The 19,903-nt window shown below is 68.2% G+C and overlaps 3 protein-coding genes across 7 annotated transcripts in view; all 3 read left to right on the top strand.

Moving 5' to 3' along the window:
• Positions 1-318: 318 nt before the first annotated feature.
• Positions 319-7,892, top strand: GRIPAP1 (GRIP1 associated protein 1). Of its 3 annotated transcripts, none has more exons than XM_064475479.1 (22): positions 319-424; positions 492-558; positions 645-706; positions 784-810; positions 1,382-1,489; positions 1,821-1,971; positions 2,271-2,368; positions 2,783-2,818; positions 3,180-3,211; positions 3,324-3,371; positions 3,466-3,565; positions 3,985-4,077; positions 4,562-4,654; positions 4,744-4,821; positions 5,464-5,550; positions 5,881-5,937; positions 6,044-6,143; positions 6,448-6,557; positions 6,981-7,118; positions 7,195-7,288; positions 7,375-7,502; positions 7,589-7,892. In XM_064475479.1, exons 1-22 carry the CDS (start codon positions 383-385, stop codon positions 7,658-7,660), a joined length of 1,821 nt encoding a protein of 606 aa, XP_064331549.1. In that variant the 5' UTR covers positions 319-382; the 3' UTR covers positions 7,661-7,892. The 3 variants fall into 3 exon arrangements, with proteins under 3 accessions (XP_064331549.1, XP_064331548.1, XP_064331550.1); XM_064475478.1 differs by having other exon boundaries at positions 2,771-2,818; XM_064475480.1 differs by lacking the exon at positions 2,271-2,368 and having other exon boundaries at positions 336-424.
• Positions 7,893-8,021: 129 nt separating this feature from the next.
• Positions 8,022-13,501, top strand: TBC1D25 (TBC1 domain family member 25). Its single transcript, XM_064475422.1, has 6 exons — positions 8,022-8,367; positions 8,653-8,762; positions 8,852-9,003; positions 9,311-9,432; positions 9,701-9,904; positions 9,988-13,501. Exons 1-6 carry the CDS (start codon positions 8,284-8,286, stop codon positions 12,058-12,060), a joined length of 2,745 nt encoding a protein of 914 aa, XP_064331492.1. The 5' UTR covers positions 8,022-8,283; the 3' UTR covers positions 12,061-13,501.
• Positions 13,502-13,620: 119 nt separating this feature from the next.
• Positions 13,621-19,903, top strand: part of WAS (WASP actin nucleation promoting factor) — an 8,172-nt gene continuing 1,889 nt past the window's right edge. Inside the window, exons 1-12 of one of the 3 annotated variants that reach the window (XM_064475424.1) lie at positions 13,621-14,353; positions 15,188-15,322; positions 15,630-15,716; positions 16,902-16,998; positions 17,079-17,117; positions 17,243-17,293; positions 17,366-17,543; positions 17,668-17,710; positions 17,814-17,967; positions 18,103-18,440; positions 18,534-18,642; positions 18,739-18,896. In XM_064475424.1, the coding sequence (XP_064331494.1) occupies positions 14,243-14,353; positions 15,188-15,322; positions 15,630-15,716; positions 16,902-16,998; positions 17,079-17,117; positions 17,243-17,293; positions 17,366-17,543; positions 17,668-17,710; positions 17,814-17,967; positions 18,103-18,440; positions 18,534-18,642; positions 18,739-18,791 (1,395 nt within the window). In that variant the 5' untranslated portion in view covers positions 13,621-14,242 and the 3' untranslated portion in view covers positions 18,792-18,896. Of the gene's footprint in view, positions 14,354-15,187; positions 15,323-15,629; positions 15,717-16,901; positions 16,999-17,078; positions 17,118-17,242; positions 17,294-17,365; positions 17,544-17,667; positions 17,711-17,813; positions 17,968-18,102; positions 18,441-18,533; positions 18,643-18,738; positions 18,897-19,903 lie in introns of those variants that run through there. The other 2 variants (XM_064475425.1, XM_064475423.1) reach the window with 2 other exon arrangements.

Raw genomic sequence — 19,903 nt, 5'->3', positions numbered from 1 at the left:
GGGGTGTGGGGGGGTGTGTGTGTGTCGCTGGGTGGCCTGTAATACCTCTACGGGTCATATAGAACTTGTGCAGTCCCTACAGAAGCAGGGATGTCCCTATGGGCCCTGGGTGGCCGCCTATAGATCCTATAGTGGTGCGGGACAGGCCATGAGCTGCACAGCGTGCGGTGGGAGGAGCCTGTGTGGGCCTTATGGCTCCGGGGGGGGGGGCCTGTACCGGAGCAGTCTCTATGGTATCCGCAGGGCCGCTCTACCCGCCAGGGTGGCCCCGAGCTCTATGGCCGCGGCATGACGTTATTTCCGCGTCTCTGTACCTTACTCGGACTCGCTAGAGAGTCACCGCTTCCGGTCCCGCCCCGGCGGGTCCTCCGGCGGCGCCAAGATGGCGCAGGCCCTGTCAGCCGAGGAGTTCCAGCGGATGCAGGTGGGGCCGGGCCTGGGGCTTTGGGCTCTCGGTCCCGCCGCCCCCCTCACCCGCTCCCCCTCCCCAGGCACAGCTCCTGGAGCTGCGCACGGAGAACTACCGCCTCTCGGACGAGCTGCGGAAGAATGGCGCCGGTACGGGGGTGGGGAGGGATGGCGGCCCCGGTGCGGGGGTGGCCCGGCCCGGCCCGGCCCCTGACGGCCCGTGTCGCCTGTCCTAGAGCTGTCGGGGCTGCGGCAGCGGGTGCAGGCGCTGGACAAGGACCTGGCCAAAGCTAACAAGGTGAGGGGAGCCCCTGCCATGGGCTCCGGCTGCCACCCCCTCCCCCGGCCCCGCTGTGACCCACACTTCTCTTGCAGGCTCTCAGTAAGAGCAAGAAGGCGCAGGTGGGTGCTGTGGGGGGCCTGGGCGGCTCTCTGTGGGCGCTGGGGGGGCCGGGTCCTGGGTGGTCTCTGGGCGCGGGGGGGTGTGTGTCTCTGTGGAGGGGGGGGATCTGTGGTGGGGGTCCTGGGAGGTTTCTGGGGGTCGTGGTGGGTCTCTGTATGTGCTGGGGGGGCCCGGGGAGGATTTCTGAGGGTGCTGAGAGTGTCCTGGGAGGGTCTGTAATGGAGGATTGGGGGTTTCCTGAGCACACTGGGGGTTTCTGGGGGTGCTGGGGCATCCTGGAGTGTTTCTCAGGATGCTGGGGGATGGCTCTTAGTTGTGCTGGGGCAGGGTTTTTGGGGGTCCCTGTGAGTGCTGGCAGGGTCTCTGGGGTTCCTACTAGGGGGATGGGGGCCCCGGGGAGGCTCTAGGAGGGTCTCAGAAAATCTTAAGGGGCTCCTGAATGAGTTTTGTGCATCTGCATAGGGTCTTTGTAGGTGCTGTGGGGGGCAGGTGTCACTGGGGGTGGTCTGCAGAGGGCCTGGGGGAGTTTGGGGGTGCCACCACAGGGTACCAGTGATGGGGCACCCCCAGGAGGTGGAGGCGCTGCTGGGGGAGACACGGATGCTGCAGGGGAAGCTTCAGAGCCAGGAAGATGACTTCCGTCTACAAAACAGCACCCTTTTGCGTGAGCTGGCCAAGGTGGGGGTCCTGGGTCCCTAGGGACCCCAATTTTCCCCCCATGTCTCCCATGCCATCCCAGAGATCCATCAGGTGCCACCCTGAGCCTCCCAGTGTCACCTTAGGAGTTTCTGGGGGGGGTTCTACCTCCACTGGGGGGGAACCAGTGGGTTCCTGGGGGTCCCCAGTGTCGTTTTTAGGGTCTGGGGGTGTTCTTGACATCATTCGGGGTCCCTGGCAGTGCCCAGTGTTACCACAGAGGCTCCTCACCCCTTTGTTCTGGGGGGGTTCTTTGGGTCCCATGGGGGTTCCCAGGTCCTGTGGGCGTCTGACCTGGGTGGGGGGGTCCCAGTTGTGTGCGCAGATTGAAGGACTGGAGGAGGAGAACCGGCAGCTACGGGATGGGGGGCCCCCAGGACCACCCCATGACCCGCCGGCGTCTGCAGAGCCCCCCCAGGATGTGGTCGCCGGAGACAGTGGGGCCTCCCCAGCCCCTACAGATGGTGAGGGGGCACCTATGGGGGGTGCCGTTGGGGGCCCCTGTGGTTTGGGGATGTTCTGGGATCCTTCTGGGGGGGGGGGGTGGTGTCCCAGATGTCTGGGAGGGGGTCCATGGGGGGGCTTTGGATGTTTGGGTGGGTCTTTGTGGCGTAGTATGGATGGTTATGGGGCACGACAGGGGGTCTTTGTGGCACATAGGATGGCCATCAGGTGGATATAGAGGCTCTGTGGCCCCTTATGGGGCTGGGGGAGGTTTATGGGGTGCTGCTGGGGGCTGTGGGTCTGACCCCTGCCCTCACAGGCCACCCAGAGCCCCCTAAGGACCTGCAGCTGGCAGAGGAAGGGTTAGGGGGCGAGGGTGACGCTCCCCCCAGGGAACCCCCAGCACTCGCTGCCCAGGTATGATGTGGGGGGTGCATGGGGGGCTCGGCAGGACCTATAAAGGTCTGGTAGGAGTAATGAAGGGTGAGGTATGGAGTATGGGAGTTTTGGGGGATGTGTAAGGGTGGGGGTGGAGGTTGGGGGGGATGAATGGATGTGGGGAAAAATAGAGATCGTGGGTGAGGAGAGTTTGGGGGTCTGTAGCAGGTCAGGAGGGTTGTGGGAGAATATAAAATATGGGGGATACGCGTGGGGGCTTGGGCACGTGCAGAGAATGTGGATTTTTCTAAAAAGGTGTGGAGAAATACAGAGTGAAAATAAAAAGTTAAAAAGTAATTTTGGGGCAAAGTCGTAGAACTATGGGAGACTGAAATATAAGGGATGGGGGCGTGTTTCTGGGGGTCTCATGGGGTTTCTTAGGGTCTTTTGCAGGCAGAGGTGACCCGGTTGCAGGCAGAAGTGGCTGAGGTAAGGGGGGAGGCCCTTTTGGGGGCCCTGAGGAGGATTTAGGAGCATATGGGGGTCTGGGGGGGCTCCCATAGGGGATTATGGAGGGTTGGAGTCCCAGAGGAATTTGGAGGGCTCTTGGGGGAATCTGGGGGCTCCTGGGGGACCTTAGTAGAGTCCGTGGGGAGTTTGAGGGTCTCGGAGAGCTCAGGGCAGTATTGGGGGCCTCAGGGAAGTCCCAGAGGGATTTGGTGTGTCCGGGGGGTGTCCCAGGAGGATTTCCGGGGTCTCAGAGGGGACTGGGGGTTTCGGGTGGACAGGAGGGCTCATCTATCTGTTCCCCCCTCCCCTAAATAGTAATTTTTGTGTTTCCCCTTCCCAGCTGACAGAAAAATTGAAAAACAAGCAGGAGAGGTGAGAGCATCTGGGTCCCCCGGGCAGGGCCCAGACACCTGGGCTCTCCTTAGAGCACAAGGTGGGGTTTTTGCCTAATTTTTCCTTTTATTCCCCCCACCCCCCACCCCAGTTTCCTCCAGCTGCAGGCGGAGAAGGAGGCATTGCTCAGGGACAGTCGGTGGGTAGCTTTTAGGGGTCATAGGGGGGAGTCTGCGGTCCCCCCTGGATGCCTGGGACCTGCCCAGACACCTGGGTCCACCCATGCACCCCAGGAGGGAGGTGGAGGAGCTCCGGGCCCAGCGGGATGAGGAATTTCAGGAGCTCCAGACTCAGAACCAGCGGCTGCAGCAGGAGCTGGAGGCCGCAGCCCAGGTGGGGGCACCCAGGGGGGCACCCCCGGGCATTGGGGGTTCCTGGGGGAGCACCTTAGGGTGCTGGTAGCATCCTGGGGGTGCCCTGTGGTGTTGAGGGGGTTCCCTGGAGGAATTGGGGGCACTTGGTCAGTGTTGCGGGGCTCCTGGGGGGGTCAGTTCTTGGTGTCCGATGTCTTGGGGAGCACCCTGGGGTGCTGGAGCAGCACCTTATGGCACTGGGGGTGTCCAGCCCCTTATGGCGCCGTGGGGTTCTGTAGGGTCTATACAGCCCCGTGTAGCAGCTGATGGCTCCAGGGCAGTCTTGTCTGGGTCTGGGCAGCCCTGGGCAGCCTGGAGCAGCTCTATACGTCCCCATATGGCCCCGGGCAGTGCTGCCGGACCCTATAGGGCCCTATAGAGCGCTGTGTGGGGCGGCAGGCGAAGGTGGGGCTGCAGGAGCGGAGCGGGGCCCTGGCCCGGGAGCTGCAGGAGGCCCAGGCGCAGCGCGATGCCCTCGATGCCCAGCTCCAGGTGGGGACTGGGGGGGCTTGGGGGTCTCGGCAGGGGTGGTTGGGGTTCCTTTGGGGCTGGTTTAGGCTTCCTGGGAATGGTTTGAGGTTCAATTGGGGGTAGTTTAGGATCACTATGGAGGATTTGAAGTTCCTCAGTGTGCCTTTCACCCTGTCCCAGGGGGTTTTGGGGATCCATGGGTGGGATTAGGGCTCCTCAAGGTGCTCCTGACCCTATCCTTGGGGGGATTTATTGGTTCCCTGGGGGGATTTTGGGCCCCAGAGAAGCCCTGACCCCATTCCTGGGGCGTCTTGGGGGTCTCCAGGGGGTTTTTAGGGCCCCAGAGATGCCCTGACCCCATCCCTGGGCAGGGTCGGAGTCCCTGAAGTGCCTTGGGCCCCACTCCTGGGGGGTTTTGGGGCCCTGGGAGGACATGGGTTCCCCGAGGTGCCCCTGCTGTCCCCGGGCGCGTGTGCGAGGGCCGTGCCCGGTGCTGTGCCCGCAGGCGTGCGCGGGGGAGCGCGACGGGCTGCGGCGGCGGCTGGCAGAGGTGGAGGACGCCCACAGCGAGAGTGAGCGGGGCCGGCGGCAGGCACAGGTCAGCCCCCCACACCCCGCCGTGTCATCCCCCCCCCCCCCTTCCCTGGGCTGTGGGTCCCCCCGCCTCACCCCAGCCTGACCCCCCAGGAGCAGCTGGAGCGACAGGCGCAGGAGCACGCAGCGGCCACCCGCGCCAGTGCAGAGCAGCACCGGGCCGAGCTGGAGGTGAGCAGGGGGCTATAGGGGATCACCCCGGGTGCAGGAGCCGCAGGGACCCCCAGGGGGCCGCAGGGACCCCTGCAGAGCTACGGGGACCGCAGAAATGCTTCTATTCCTGCAGCAGCTCCTGTATCCCTGTAGCGACCGCAGGGGCTGCGAGGGGTTTTGGGGCCGTAGCAGTCGTGTAGGCTTTCGTGGCGTTATACGCGTGCCGCAGGGATCCATTCTCAGGGCAGCGCGTGGGCCGTAAGGATCCCTGTGGCTCTGTAGGGTCCCTAGGGTGCTGCAAGGGGCGGAGGGGCTATGGGGAGCCTGTACGGGTGTGCGTGCGGCTACTGGCGTGTACGTTACAGGAGCCGTGGGTACCATCTCCCCGTTTCGACTGTTTGGTAGGGATTGTTGGAACGTCACAGGGTTTGTGGGGTGCCCCAGACCCTATAGGGTCTGTAGTGTCACCTATGCCTTTTTAGAGACTAGACAGACCCCCAGATACCACAGGATGCGTAGGGACCCTGTGAAGAGTTGCGCTGATCTGAGGATGCTGTAGGGACCCCGCTGGGCTTACAGAGGCTATAGGGCACCTGCTATAGGGCCCGTGGCCCTGTAGGTGCTGTCCCTGGGTGTGACCCTCCCCCCTGCTGTCCCCAGGGCCGTGTGGGGGAGCTGCAGGCGGCGCTGGGGGAGGCTGAGCGGCAGCGGGAGCTTCAGGAGGCCGAGGGCCGGGCACTGCGCCAGGTACCCCCAAATCTATGCCCGCGGGACCCCAGAGCCCCCACACCCCACCCCAACAGCCCACTAGCACTCTAGATAATTCCATGGGATCCTGCAGCCCTCCTGGGACCACCAGAAATCTCACTGGGGCTCCCAGTTCCCCTGTGGAGGGGCCCTTAAATCCCCCACCAGAGACCCTGAGGTGCCTGAGTACCATGTGGGACCTCCAAATCCGCTCCCAGGGTCCCCAAACTCCTCTGGGAGTTCTTCCTGGTCCTCTGCATTCCCTGGGTTCCCTCTGAGCCCCCCTTGGGACCCCCCACATCTCCCCCCCCAACCCCCTCTGTCCCCCAGGAGCTGAAGGATGTCCGCGATGGACAGCGTATCCTGGAGAAGAAGGGCAGCGCTGCGGTGAGGGACATGGAGGGGGGGTCAGGGGGTGCCTGGGGGCCAGGGTCCTGCATGGGGCCCTGACCCCCTGCCCTGTTGTCCCCCTACCTGCTGTCCCCCCCCCCAGCTGAAGGACCTGAAGCGGCAGCTGCAGCTGGAGCGGCGCCGGGCCGACCGCCTGCAGGAGCGGCTGCAGGAGCTGCTGGCGCCCAACCGTGCCCGCAGCGGTCAGCCAGGGGTGTCCTGGGGGGTTTGGGGGGGCTTCTGGGCACTGGGGTCCCCTTGAGTGGGGGGAGGGGGTGGTCCTGGGGGTATGGGTTGGGGGTTGCTGGGGTGGCTGGGTCTCCTGCGGGGAGGAAAATGGGTGCTGGGGTGTCCCCCAGCTGCATGGCTCTCTGGAGGGGGAAGCGAAGAGGGGGTCCCCAGGAATGGGGTGCTGCGGGGGTGCTTGGGTCCCTCGCCAGGGTTGGGGCAGGGGCCCCGAGGGGGGGACTGGGCCTGTGCCAGACACCTTGGTCCCCTTTTTGCCAGGGCTGGAGGAGCTGGGGCTGGAGGGCGGGTCCCCTGGGCGGGGCCCGGGCGGGGACAGCAGCAGCCTCTCCTCCCTGGGCCGGGATGGCTCTGCCCCTGGCAGCACCAAGGTGGGTGGGGCCTGAGGCGGGGTGGGGCTGGGGGTGGAGCCTGAGGTGGGGTGGGGCTGGGGGCAGGGCCTGAGGCAGGGCTGCTCCTTGGGGGGACTATGCAAAGGGAGCCATGGGGGGGGTGTGGCGCGCTTTGGGGGTGTGTGTGGCTACAGCCGGGGACAGAGGGTGGCATTCTTTGGGGGGAGGGGTGTCGTGTTTTGGGGGGGGTGGGGGGGTGGGTGTGACATGCTTTGGGAAGGTTGGGTGGGGTCACAGCACCGGGTGTGGCTGTGTGGTGTGGCCATCCTGGTCCTTCCCCATTTGTGGGGGGAGACTGGAGTGGGGATGGCTTTGTGGGTGTGGTTTCAATGAGGGGGCGTGGCCTCACCATGGCACAGCCCCCCCCCCCCCGACCCAACCCCCTCCATCCCTCCCTCCCAGTCGGGCTCAGGCAGCCCCGGGGGGGGCAGCGGCGGCGGGGGGGTCCCTGGTGGGGGCGGCCTGTCCCCCGCAGAGGTGGCGGAGCTGTTCCAGCGCCTGGCCCAGAGCCAGCAGGAGCGCTGGCTGCTGGAGGAGAAGGTACTGGGGGGACTGGGAGGGGCTGGGGGAGGGCGCAGGCGGGGGTGTCCCTGCTCACCCCTTCCCTCCTCTCCAGGTGCGTCACCTGGAGGTGAGCAGCGCGTCAATGGCTGAGGACCTGTGCCGCAAGAGTGCCATCATCCAGAGCTTCGTGCGGGACAGCCGTCTGGGTGAGCCCTGCCCCCCTCCCCTCCCTCCCCTCAGCGCCCTCCCCCCACTCACCCCTTCCCCCCACGACCCCCCCCCCCCCACACAGAGGCGGCAGGACCCCCCGGGCCCCCCCGGCGGGGCACGGGGCCGGGCGAGGAGGGGCTGCGGGAGATGAACAAGAAGCTGCAGAACATGCTGGAGGAGCAGCTCACCAAGAACCTGCACCTGGGCCAGGTGGGCGCAGGGCTGGGGGCGTGGCCCCGGGCCCAGGGGCGTGGCCCGGCCGTGGGCGTGGCCGCTGACCCCGCCCCCTCCCGCAGGACCTGGAGGCATTGTCACAGGAGCTGGCCCGGCTCAGCAAGGAGCGAGCTGCGCCCCCCGGGCCGCCGTGAGAGGCGGGGCCTCTGCATCTGGGCGGGGCGATGTCCCGCCCCCTCGCCGCCCCCTGCGCTAGGCTCCGCCTCCCCCCGCGGGGGGGCGTGTTCTGTTCTAGGGTGGTGTGGCCCTTTTAAGGGGCACGTCGCCCCTTTAAAGAGCGCGTTTCCCCTTTAAGGCGGGCGTGGCCCCTTTAGGGGGGTCCCGCATGCGCCCCCGCCTCCCTTAATAAAGTTGACGTGAACCGTTGCTGCTTGCGTCATTGCCTCCATTGCGGGGGGGGGGGGGAAGTGGGATGGGGGCGTGATGACATCACGGCGGCGCGCACTACCTGGGACCGCCCTGCGGGCAGCGATAGCCTCGCCCGCTGACGTCACTTCCGGGCAGTGACCCGGATGTTGTTGCCATCGCGGCGGCCGCCGGACAGGGACGATCGCGGGTCTGCTCCGGATTCCCCCTCTCCCCGCGCGCTCCGCGCCTTCCACCGAGGGGGGGGGGTTTGCGCGGTGGAACGTCAGCACGGTGACGTAGCACCCTCCCTCCCGCTTTCCTGGTGGGGGGGGGGTGGCGGCGGCACGAACACCACCCCCCACCCCCGGTGTCCGTCCTGCCTCTGCGCGCAGCAGGCCCCGACCCCGCCATGGCGGCAGCGGGGGGCGGGGCCTGCCCGGGGGGCGGGACCGCGCTGGAGGAGGAGTGCGAGGTGGTGCGCGTGCGCGTGAAGGTGAGGGGGCGGGGCGCCGCGGGGTGGGCGGAGCTATGTATTGGGGCGGGGCTATCGGGTTACCGGCCGGGGGGGCGGTTTACCGCCCAGCGGGTCACATGGGGGGCAGTGGCCAATGAGGGGCTCGGGACGGTGGGCGCGTGCTTGGGGGCTGTTGCCACGGCGACGGGGCGCGGCTGCCATTGTGGTGAGCTGTGAGGGGCCGGTCTCGACCCCCCTCCCTGGTTCCCTCCCTGGCCCCCCCGGTCCCTCTTCCCCGGCCCCCCTCGCCACGCCTGGCCACAGAAGAGCGAGGGGCTGCTGCCGCCCGAGTTCCGGTCCTTCGCCGTCGACCCTCAGATCACATCGCTGGACGTGCTGCATCACATCCTGGCCCGCGCCTTCGACCTCCAGGGGTGAGCCCACCCCCCCTGCCCCAGCCCCCTGATCCCCCGAGGGGGCCTTGGTCACTGATCTCCCCTCACACCTCCTCACATCCCCTCAGGAAAAAGAGCTTCTCAGTCAGCTTCGCGGCCCGTGACCCGCAGGGCCAGGAAACCTTCATCCCGCTGCTGAGCGATGGGGACCTGGCAGCTGCCTTCGCCTGCGCCCGGCCCACCCTGCGCCTGCGCCTCGACGTCCGGCCCCCCGCCGAAAGTGAGGGGGTCTCCCTGGGGGGCGGTGTGGTGGGACAGCAAGGCAGGACCTAGAGAGCTTGATGGAGACTCTTTGTTTTGAAGAGGGAAAACCCCAGCATCCCCAGGGGGGTGGCTGGAGGGGGGACCCGGGTGTCCAGCCCCTGTAGCGTGGGTGTCAGGAATAGACCCAAGAGCCTGGGGTGGGTGTCAGGAAGGGACCCAAGAGCCTGGGGTGGGTGTCAGGAAGGGACCCAAGAGCCTGGGGTGGGTGTCAGGGAGGGCACCTGGGTGCCCAGCGGAACGACCCAGGCATCTGGATGCTACAGGCCCGCTGCTGGAGGACTGGGACATCATCAGCCCCCGGGAGGTGGCAGCGGCAGAGCCCCTTCCTGAGCGCCGCTCGCTCCTGGCTGCAGCGCTGCCCTTCACCCAGGCCCTGCTGGCACAGGTGAGTGGGACCTGGGCATCTGGGGCAGGGGTCTGGGTTCCCCCACCCTGCTGAGACCCCCTGGAGCACCCCCCCCCACTCCCATGGCTATCCCGGTGCTCCTAGCTCCCCTCGGCACCCTTTCTATGGTCTTAGTTGCCTTTTAGTTCCCTCCCAGCGATCCCTAGGCTCCTCTCAGTGCTCCCAGTCTCCTCTCATTGCTTCCAGTTTCCCTCTGCCGTAGCCCCTTGCACCTCCAGCCCCACCCCAGCGCTCTGTGTCCCTGCAGGTGGGCCGGACGCTGGCCCGGGCCCAGGCAGCCCTGGCGTGGCCCGAGGGGTCCCCTCCCTCGCCCCCCCCGCCACCGGCCCCCTGTGCCCCACTGAGCGACGCCGACCTCCGCACCTACCTGGGCCCTGGTGGGCGGCTGCTGCGCCCCCACGACCTCCGCCTCCACGTCTACCACGGCGGCGTCGAGCCGGGCCTGCGTAAGGTGGGTCCCCCGTGGCTCTCCCCAGACCCACTGGCTCTGTGTGGGGTCCTTGACGCCCCCCACCCCATCTCCCTTCCTCCCAGGTGGTCTGGCGGTACCTGCTGAACGTCTTCCCGGCAGGGCTGTCGGGGCAGGAGCGGCTGGCCCACCTGCGGCGCAAGGCGGGCGAGTACGCGACGCTGAAGGCCCTGCTGGCTGCCCGAGCAGCCCCGGCCGAGCTGGCGCTGGTGGGAGCGGCTGTGCGCAAGGACGTGGTGCGCACTGACCGGGGACACCCCTATTTCGGGGGTCCCGAGGAGGGACACCCCCACCTGGCCGCCCTGCAGGCCCTGCTCACCACCTTCGCCCTGGGCCACCCGCGCCTCTCCTACTGCCAGGGCATGTCGGACGTGGCTGCCCCGCTGCTGGCTGTGCTGGATGACGAGGCCCAGGCCTTCCTCTGCTTCTGCGCCCTCATGCGCCGCCTCGGCCCCCGCTTCCGCCCGGGCGGCCGGGGGCTGGCCCGCGCCTTCGCCCACCTCCGGCGCCTCCTGCGCCGCGCCGACCCGCCTTTCTGGGCTTTCCTGGCCGCGCGTGGCGCCCACGACCTGCTCTTCTGCTACCGCTGGCTGCTGCTGGAGCTCAAGCGGGAATTCGCCTTTGAGGACGCCCTGCGGGTGCTGGAGATCACCTGGAGCTCGCTGCCGCCCACCCCGCCGCCCCCCCCGGATGGCATCCCCCTCCTGGGTGCCCCGCTGGGGCCGCGCCGGGCCTGCCGAGGTCTGCGTGAGCGGCGCGGGCTGCGCCCCCGGCCCCCGCGCCGGCGGCGCAGGCAGCGGGGCGAGAGCGAGACCCCGGCGGAGGCGGCCGGCGTTGAAGGTGGCCATGAGGCCTGTGGGGACAGTCAGGAGGGTCCCAGGAGCTCCAGCAACGTCCAAGATGGTTCCAAAGCCTCTGCGGATGTCCCAGCGGCTCCTGCAAGCTCCATCAACGACCGAGAGAAATCAAAGAGCTCCAGTGACATCCAGGAGGGTTCTGAGAGCTCCAGGAGCATCCAGGAGAGTCCCGAGAGCTTTAGGCGTGAGCAAGAGAATCGTAAGAGTTCCAGCAATGTCCAGGGTGGCTCCAAGAGCTCTGGGGCCCACTGCAAGAAGCCTGAGGTATTTGGGGACGTCCAGCCTGGTCCTGGTGGTTCCTGGAATAACCAAGAGGATCCGAAGATCTGGGAGGTCTGCAGCAGTGCCAAGGTCCCTGGGGATGGCCAGGGTGGCCTTAAAGCCTCCAGGGAGGTCCCAGGCGCTGCTAAAGTCCCCTGGAGCATCCGAGAGGATCCCAAAGTCCCCATGCCTGTTGGGGAAGCCCTTGGTGTCTGTGCGGAGGTTGGCCAAGACCCTGGTGTTCCCAAGAAGGTCATCGAAGGCACCGGCGCTCTCGAGGAGATCAGCAAACAACCCGGCACCTACAAGGCAGGCTCCGACGTCTCTGAGGCAGCTGGCAAAGACCCCGGCGCCGGCGCCGATGTCTGCGAGAACGCTCGCGAAGGTCACAACATCTCTAAGAACGTACGTGAAGATCTGAACGCCCAGAAGGTTGGCGACGGCCGCGGCGTTTCCAAGAGGATTGTGGGAGACCCTGACGTGCCCAAAGAGATCGGCAGAGACCCCAAAGGGATTGGCAAAGACCCCAAGGTCTCCAAAGAGGTTGGTGACTCCCTCAAAGAGGTTGGCAACGCCCCCAACTCCCCCCAGAAAGTTGGTGAAGACCCCGAAGAGGTATGCGATGACCCTGACGCGGGCAGGGAGGCTGCCGACGCCCCTGAGGACCCCTGGGGGGGTGGTTGGGCCTGGGAGGATTCCTGCTCCTCTTCCTCATCCTCGTCCTCCTCCTCGTCCTCGGAGGAGGAAGTGGGTTTGGAGGACGACGGGGCGCCGCTGCCACCGCCGGAGGAGCTGGGGCAGGGGAACCCCTTCCTCCTCTTCCTCTGCCTGGCCATGCTGCTGGAGCAGCGCGAGGCGGTGATGGCGCGCGCGGGGGACTACAACGAGGTGGCCATGCACTTCGACCGCCTGGTGCGGCGGCACCACCTGCCCCGCGTCCTGCGCCGCGCCAAGGGGCTCTTCGCCCGCTACCTGGAGGGCTGGGGGGGCGCGCCCCCGGGGGGGCCTGCCACGGGCTAGGGGCGCCGGGGGGCTGGGGGCAGCCCTGCCGGGGGACGTGGGGGACAACGTGGGGACCCGGAGACACCCCTGGGACCTGGAGGGCCTCTCGGGGGTCCCGCAGGTCACCGCGGGAGCCCTAGGTCAGGGTGGGGACCCGTAGGACGATGTGGGGACCCCACAGATGTCACAGGGGACACAGAGGCCAATGTGGGGACCTGTAGGGCGGCACAGGGACCCCGCAGACCCCCCGCGGGGGCCCGTAGGGGGCCTGTAGGGCGGCACAGGGACCCCGCAGACCCCCCGTGGGGGCCCGTAGGGGGCCTGTAGGGCGGCACAGGGACCCCGCAGACCCCCCGCGGGGGCCCGTAGGGGACCTGTAGGGCGGCACAGGGACCCCGCAGACCCCCCGCGGGGGCCCGTAGGGGGCCTGTAGGGCGGCACAGGGACCCCGCAGACCCCCCGCGGGGGCCCGTAGGGGGCCTGTAGGGCGGCACAGGGACCCTGTAAATGTCCCATAGGTCACCACGGGGACCTATAGGCCAACACAGGGCCCCAGAGACACCCCTGGGGACCTACGGGTCACCATAGGGACCTCGTGGATCCCCCTCGGGGACCCCTTAGACACCCACGGGCCCCCCCGGGGATGTATAGACCCCCCAGCAGCCCACAGATCCCCATGGGGGGGGTCCGAAGACAGGCCAGTATGGACCAGTACAGCCCAGTGCCTCCCCTCTGGGATTCTGTCACCTTGGGGCATCCAAATATAGACCAGTATGAAGCACTACGACGTCTCAGCTGGAAACTCCTGGATACGCGTTGCCTTGGGCCAGACCAGTACGGACCAGGAAGTGTCCGGGGCCTAACTGGGACCCCGTGTATGCGTCGCCTTGGGTCGGAGCAGGATGGACCAGTACAGCATCCCAACTGGGATCACTGCATTGACATGGTCATCAGCCATCCCAGCAGCACAGGCCAGTATGGACCGGTACGGCAGCCCAACTGGGAGCTCTTCACCCGCGTGGCCTTGCGTCCTCCCAGTACGGACCAGCATGCACCAGTACAGCATCTCACCTGGGACCTCTTCACCCACGTGGCCTTGCGTTCTCCCAGTACGGACCAGTGCAGCATCTTGCCCAGGATCCCTTCACCCGTGTGGCCTTGTGTCCTTCCAGTATGGACCAGTATGAACCAATTCAGCATCTTGCCCGGGATCTCTTCACCCGTGTGGCCTTGTGTTCTCCCAGTATGGACGAACATGGACCGGTAGGGCGCCCTGACTGGATCTTGGTGCACATATGGGTTCTCCCAGTATGGACTACTGCAACCCAGTTCCTGCCCCCCCCTCCCCCGGGTGCCTTCTCACCCCCCTCCTTATTTATTGCCCCCCTCCCGTGGGAGGGAGCCAGGCATCCGGGGATCTGTGAGGCACCGAGGACGCGAATAAACCTGATGCCCGTGACTATTGTTTGGGAGCTCCCAGTATGGACTGGGAAGGGGTGCGGGGCTCTGGTTTGTACTGTGAAAGGAAATGGGGGTCCTGGTATCAACCGGGCATCTCCCGGTGTAGACTGGGGAGGGGTAAGGGGTGTCCCAGTCCATACTGGAAAGGGATAGGGACTCCCAGTGTGGACTGGGAAGGGGCTGGGGGCTTCGTTGCAGTGTGGGAAGCGGAGGTGCCCAGCTGCCTGGGTCCCCAGCTTGGGCGGGAGAGGGGAGGGTCAGTACTGGCATTGTCCCAGTGGCCCCAAGTCCCTCCCAGTATCCCCAGTTTCTGTCCCATTGCTGCCTTGTTGACTGAGGCTGCTTCCAGTCCCCCCATCCCTCCCCATCACCCCAGTTCCCCTCCTGGTCCCTCTCAGTTACCCCAATCTCCTCCCAACTCCTCCCAGTTCCCCCCCCAGTGCCTTCCATCTCCTCCCAGTATCCCCAGTTTCAACCACGCCGCTGCCTGTGTTTGCAGAGAGGCTGCTCCCAGTCTCTCCCAGGGCCCCCCCCATCCTTCGCAGCCCCTCCCAGTTCCCCCAGTTCCCCTTCCCAGTTCCTCCCAGCCCGGAGGTGACGTCTCTGCCACTGCAGGGCCCTGGGTGCTTCCGGGCGGAAGCGACCTCTGCGAGGGACCCGGGTGTTCAGGGGGGCCCCAGGCATTTGGGGGGGGGCCCCAGGCGTCGGAGGGGGGGGGAACTGGGGAGGCTTCAAGGGGATGAGCCGAGGGAGCCGGGGTGGGGCCCCGGGGGGCGACAACGTCCCCTCGGGGCTGCTGCAGCAGCAGGAAAACCTGCAGCTCTTTGAGCTCCTGGGCCGGAAATGTGTGGTGAGGGGCCAGGGGGGTCTGGGGGGGGAGCTGGGGGTCCCTTGGGGTCCTGAGGGGGATTTGGGGGGGTACTTGGGGGTCTGGGGGGGGCTAATGGGGGCCTGGTGGGGTCAGGAGGAGGGATCCGGGGGATCCCATGGGAGCATCTTGGGGGGCCCTAGGGGGATTTGAGCAGTCCCTTGAGGTCCTGGGATGGAAACATGGGGCATGGGGGCCCCTTGAGGTGGTTTGGGGGCCTGGGGGTGGTTTGGGGGTTCTGGGGGGTCTGGGGGGGGCTAATGGGGGCCTGGTGGGGTCAGGAGGAGGGATCTGGGGGATCCCATGGGAGCATCTTGGGGGGCCCTAGGGGGATTTGAGCAGTCCCTTGAGGTCCTGGGATGGAAACATGGGGCATGGGGGCCCCTTGAGGTGGTTTGGGGGCCTGGGGGTGGTTTGGGGGCCCAGGGGGTGATTTGGGGGTTCTGGGGGGTCTGGGGGGGGCTAATGGGGGCCTGGTGGGGTCAGGAGGAGGGATCTGGGGGATCCCATGGGAGCATCTTGGGGGGCCCTAGGGGGATTTGAGCAGTCCCTTGAGGTCCTGGGATGGAAACATGGGGCATGGGGGCCCCTTGAGGTGGTTTGGGGGCCCAGGGGGGGATTTGGGGGTTCTGGGGGGTGGTCTGCGGGCCCTGGAGACTGGTCTGGGAGGGGTGCATGGTGTGGGGTCTGGGGGTGTGGAGGGTGGTATGCGGGCCCTAGGGGCTGGTCTTGGGGGGGGCGTCTGGTGGGGGGTCTGGGGGTGTGGGGGGTGGTCTGGGTGGCCCGGGGAGGTCCATGCCCATGGTGTCCCCCCAGACGCTGGCGACGGCCGTGGTGCAGCTGGTGGTGGCGGAGCCGGGGCGCGGCTGGGCCAAGCGGGGCTGCGGCGTCGCCTGCCTGGTGCGGGACAGCCCCCGCCGCTCCTACTTCATCCGCCTCTACGGCCTGGCCGTGAGTCAGGGGTCCCTGGGGGGGCCGGGGGGTCTCTTGGGGTCAGGGGGTCCCCAGGGGTTGGGGGGGGTCCCTGAGGGTCTCTCGGGGTTGGGGTGTCCCCAGGGATTGGGGGGGGGATGTTCTTGGGGGGGGTCTCTCAGGGTTGGGTAGTCCCTGGGGTTGGTCCCTGGGGGGTGTCCCTGGGGGTCTCTCGGGGCTGGGGCATCCCTGGGGGCCCTGGAGAGGTCCCTGGGGGGTCTCGGGAGTCCCTGGGGGCACCCCAGGGTCTCCCGGGGGTCTGCGGGTGCCCCATGCTGTGGTGCAGGCCGGGAGCCTGCAGTGGGAGCAGGAGCTGCACGGGGAGATGGGCTACGCTGCCCCCACCCCATTCTTCCACACCTTCGTCTCCCATGTGAGTGGGCATGGCCCCGTGAGGGGCGTGGCCGGGGGGGCGGGGCTGGGTGGGGCTGACAGCCCCTGTGGGCGGGGCTTAGGGGCAGGGCTAGAGGGATGTGGGGGGGCCAAGGGGTGGGGCTGAGGGTGCATGGGAGGGGCCAAAAAGGGAGTGGCCAAGAAGGGAGTGGCTGAGGGTGCATGGGAGGGGCCAAGAAGGGAGTGGCTGAGAGGGCCAAGAAAGGCGTGGCTAAGAAGGGAGTGGCTAAGAAGGGAGTGGCTGAGGGTGGATGGGAGGGGCCAAGAAGGGAGGGGCCAAGAAGGGAGTGGCTGAGGGTGGATGGGAGGGGCCAAGAAGGGAGTGGCTGAGAGGGCCAAGAAAGGCGTGGCTAAGAAGGGAGTGGCTAAGAAGGGAGTGGCTGAGGGTGGATGGGAGGGGCCAAGAAGGGAGTGGCTGAGAGGGCCAAGAAAGGCGTGGCTAAGAAGGGAGTGGCTGAGGGTGGATGGGAGGGGCCAAGAAGGGAGGGGCCAAGAAGGGAGGGGCCAAGAAGGGAGTGGCTGAGGGCCAAGAAAGGCGTGGCTAAGAAGGGAGTGGCTGAGGGTGGATGGGAGGGGCCAAGAAGGGAGTGGCTGAGGGTGCATGGGAGCGGCCAAGAAGGGAGGGGCCAAGAAGGGAGGGGCCAAAAAGGGAGTGGCTGAGGGCCAAGAAAGGCGTGGCTAAGAAGGGAGTGGCTGAGGGTGGATGGGAGGGGCCAAGAAGGGAGTGGCCAAGAAGGGAGTGGCTGAGGGTGGATGGGAGGGGCCAAGAAGGGAGGGGCCAAGAAGGGAGTGGCTGAGGGTGGATGGGAGGGGCCAAGAAGGGAGTGGCTAAGAAGGGAGTGGCTGAGGGTGGATGGGAGTGGCCAAGAAGGGAGTGGCCAAGAAGGGAGTGGCTGGGGGTGCATGGGAGGGGCCAAGAAGGGAGTGGCCAAGAAGGGAGTGGCTGGGGGTGCATGGGAGGGGCCAAGAAGGGAGTGGCTAAGAAGGGAGTGGCTGAGGGTGGATGGGAGTGGCCAAGAAGGGAGTGGCCAAGAAGGGAGTGGCTGGGGGTGCATGGGAGGGGCCAAGAAGGGAGTGGCTAAGAAGGGAGTGGCTGAGGGCGCATGGGCGGGGCACGTTGCCTGTGGGCGGGTCCCATGGCACAGGCCCCTGATTGGCTGTGCAGGAGGGCCAGGCGGGGCTGAACTTCGCAGATGACGGGGAGGCGGCCGCCTTCGAGGGGGTGGTCCAGGATCGGCTGCGCCGGCGCCAGCAGCGGGCGGGTGAGAACGTGGCCCCGTCCCCCCAGCCCCACAGCCCCCCGCGGCAGCCGCCGTCTCACCCCTCTCCTCTCCCTCCCCAGAAAAGCGGCAGCTCCCACCCCCACCGCCCCCCGGCGATGGTGAGTCCCTCCTGCCCGCGTCTGGGGGGTTTTGGGGGGTGTGACGGGGTGGGGGGCAGAGCTGGCGGGGCGCAAGGGGACGCCGTGGGGTGCAGCGCCGACACCCCCTGTCAACACCCCCACAGAGCGTCGCGGGAGCCTGCCCCGCGCCCCCACGGCCTCCGCCGACAGCAGTGGTGAGTGCCTGCCCCACAGAGGGGTCCTGCAGCCTCACAGAGAGTTTCTCATCCGGGTTTTGTCCCTCGCAGCCCCCCCACTCCCGGCTGTGCCCATCGCCAACCCCGACATCACGGCATCCCGCTACCGGGGGCTGCCCAGCCCCACAGGACCCACGGCAGGACCCGCAGCAAGCCCCACAGCCGGGGAGCAGAAGAAGGGCCGCAAAAAGATCTCCAAGGCTGACATCGGGGCCCCCTCTGGCTTCAAGTGGGTCTGGGGGGGGAGGGTGTGGGGCAGAGGGGACATCGTCAGGGGGCACCTATGGGTGCTGCCGTGGGGCAGGTGGCCCCACCATGGGGCAGCCCCTCACCATCCTCCCCACCCTCCCCAGACACGTTGGTCACATCGGCTGGGACCCCAACAACGGCTTTGACGTAGGTGGCTCCCACGTGTCTCCCCCCTCTCGGTGCGGCGCGGCGCACCCCCGGCCCCGGTGCAGCGGGGTGACGGCGTGGGGCGGCGGTGTGGGGCACGCAGGTGGCGGCGCTGGACCCAGCCCTGCGGGCGCTCTTCGCCCGGGCCGGCATCAGCGAGGCGCAGCTGGCCGACGCCGAGACCTCCCGCATCATCCACGACTTCATCCAGGGCCAGGGGGGGCTGCAGGCCGTGCGGGAGGAGATGCGCCGGCAGGGTGAGACCCCCCGCCCCCCCCCCCAGCACCCATGGGTGCCACTGACACCCCCGGGGGGCAGAGGGGCATTAAGGCACTTTTTAACTGCTCTCTCTCTCTCTCCCCCTCCCCCCGCAGGACCCCCTCCCCCCGCAGGACCCCTCCCCCGCCGGGCCGGGGGGGGCACCCCGCCACCCCCTGCCGGGCCCCCCCGCAGCCGCTCGGGGCCGCTGCCCCCTCCTCCACCTCCCGCGGGTCCCCCGCCCCCACCCCGCCCCCCCTCCACCGCCCCGCCCTCCCGCCCCCCTCGCCCCGCCCCCCTCCCGCGGCCCCGCCCCTCCGGGGGCCGCCACCCCCCGCCCCGCCCCCTCCCCCCCCCGCCCCCACCCCCGCCTCCCCCCGGTGGCGGCGGCAGCGCCGCTCCTCCCCCCGCGCCCCCCCCGGCCCGGGGGGCGCTGCTGGACCAGATCCGCCAGGGCGTGACCCTCAACAAGGTCAGTCGGGGTCGGGGTGGGGGGTGGGGGGGTGCCGCGGGGCTGCCCTGACCCCCCCCCCCCCCGCGACCCTGTGTGCGTTCCCCTCCCCAGACCCCCGAGGTCCCCGAGGGCGGCGGCGGCGGCGGCCAGAGCGCGGGGGGGCTGGTGGGGGCCCTCATGGACGTCATGCAGAAACGCAGCAAAGTCATCCACTCCTCCGGTGAGCGCCCCCCCCCCCCCCCCCCCCGGCCGCCCCACATTCGGAGGGGCGCCCCCCGGCCGCCCCCCCCCCCCCTGACTCCCCCTTTCCGCGCAGACGAGGGCGAGGACGGCGAGGAGGAGGAGGAGGACGACGAGTGGGACGACTGAGCCCCCCCTCCCCGCCCGGCTCCAGGAGGGGAGCTCCGGCCCCCTCCTGCCCCCCCCCCCCCCCAGCAAAAACCAAATAAAGGCGACAAGGCGTTAATTGATTAATGCGCTGATTAATTAATTACCGGGTAATGAGCGGTTAGTGCGGGCGGGCGGCAGCGGCGCGGCTCTGAGGAAGGACGGGACGCTGAGGGGGGGGGGGGGGTGAGGCGGGCCGAGCCCAGGCCGAGCGCGGGGGTGTGGGGGGGTGTGGGGGGGAGGCCCCGCACGCCGCGCGGAGTCGGGTCCGCGGGGAAATGGGTCAAAACCGGCTCTTTTTGGGGGCTGAACACCCCGCACGCGGGGGGGTGGGGGGGGGGGGCGGCCTGCAGGCGGCAGCTGAGGCGGTGGCTCAGCCAATGGGAGGCGGGCGCGGGGGGGAGGCCCCGCCCCCGCGCGCTGCCCGCCGGCGGAAGTGGCGAAAAAAAAAAAAAAAGGGGGAAAAAGGAAAGGGAAAAAAAAAAAAAAAAAGAAAAAAAAAAAAAAGAAGCGGCAGAAAATGGCGGAAAATTTAAAAGGTGCGCGCGGGCGGGGGCGCGCGGGGGCGGCGGCGGCGGCGCTTTAACGGCCGGCGGCGGCGCGCGCCGCTTCCCGCGCTTTTCTGAAGGGGTGCGCGGCGGCCGTTGGGCGGCCGTGCCGCGGGGGGGGAGGGGGAAGGTGGGGGTCGGTGCCGGGGGGGGGGGAGGGGGAAGGTGGGGGTCGGTGCGGGGGGGGGGGGGAGGGGAAGGTGGGGGTCGGTGCCGGGGGGGGTGAGGGGGAAGGTGGGGGTCGGTGCCGGGGGGGGGGGGAGAGGGGAAGGTGGGGTGCCGGTGGGGGTGAGGGGGAAGGTGGGGGTCGGTGCCGGGGGGGGAGGGGAAAGGTGGGGGTGCCGGGGGGGGAGGGGAAAGGTGGGGGTCGGTGCCGGAGGTGGGGGAGAGGAAAGGTGGGGGTCGGTGCCGGTGGGGAGGGAGGGGAAAGGTGGGGGTCAGTGCCGGGGGGGGTGAGGGGGAAGGTGGGGGTCGGTGCCGGGGGGGGGTGAGGGGGAAGGTGGGGGTCGGTGCCGGGGGGGGGTGAGGGGAAAGGTGGGGGTCGGT

This window comes from Phalacrocorax carbo, chromosome 29 (genome assembly GCF_963921805.1).
Source record: "Phalacrocorax carbo chromosome 29, bPhaCar2.1, whole genome shotgun sequence".
In the NCBI taxonomy this organism is placed as follows: domain Eukaryota; kingdom Metazoa; phylum Chordata; class Aves; order Suliformes; family Phalacrocoracidae; genus Phalacrocorax; species Phalacrocorax carbo.
This window is presented reverse-complemented; position numbering and strand designations above follow the sequence as displayed.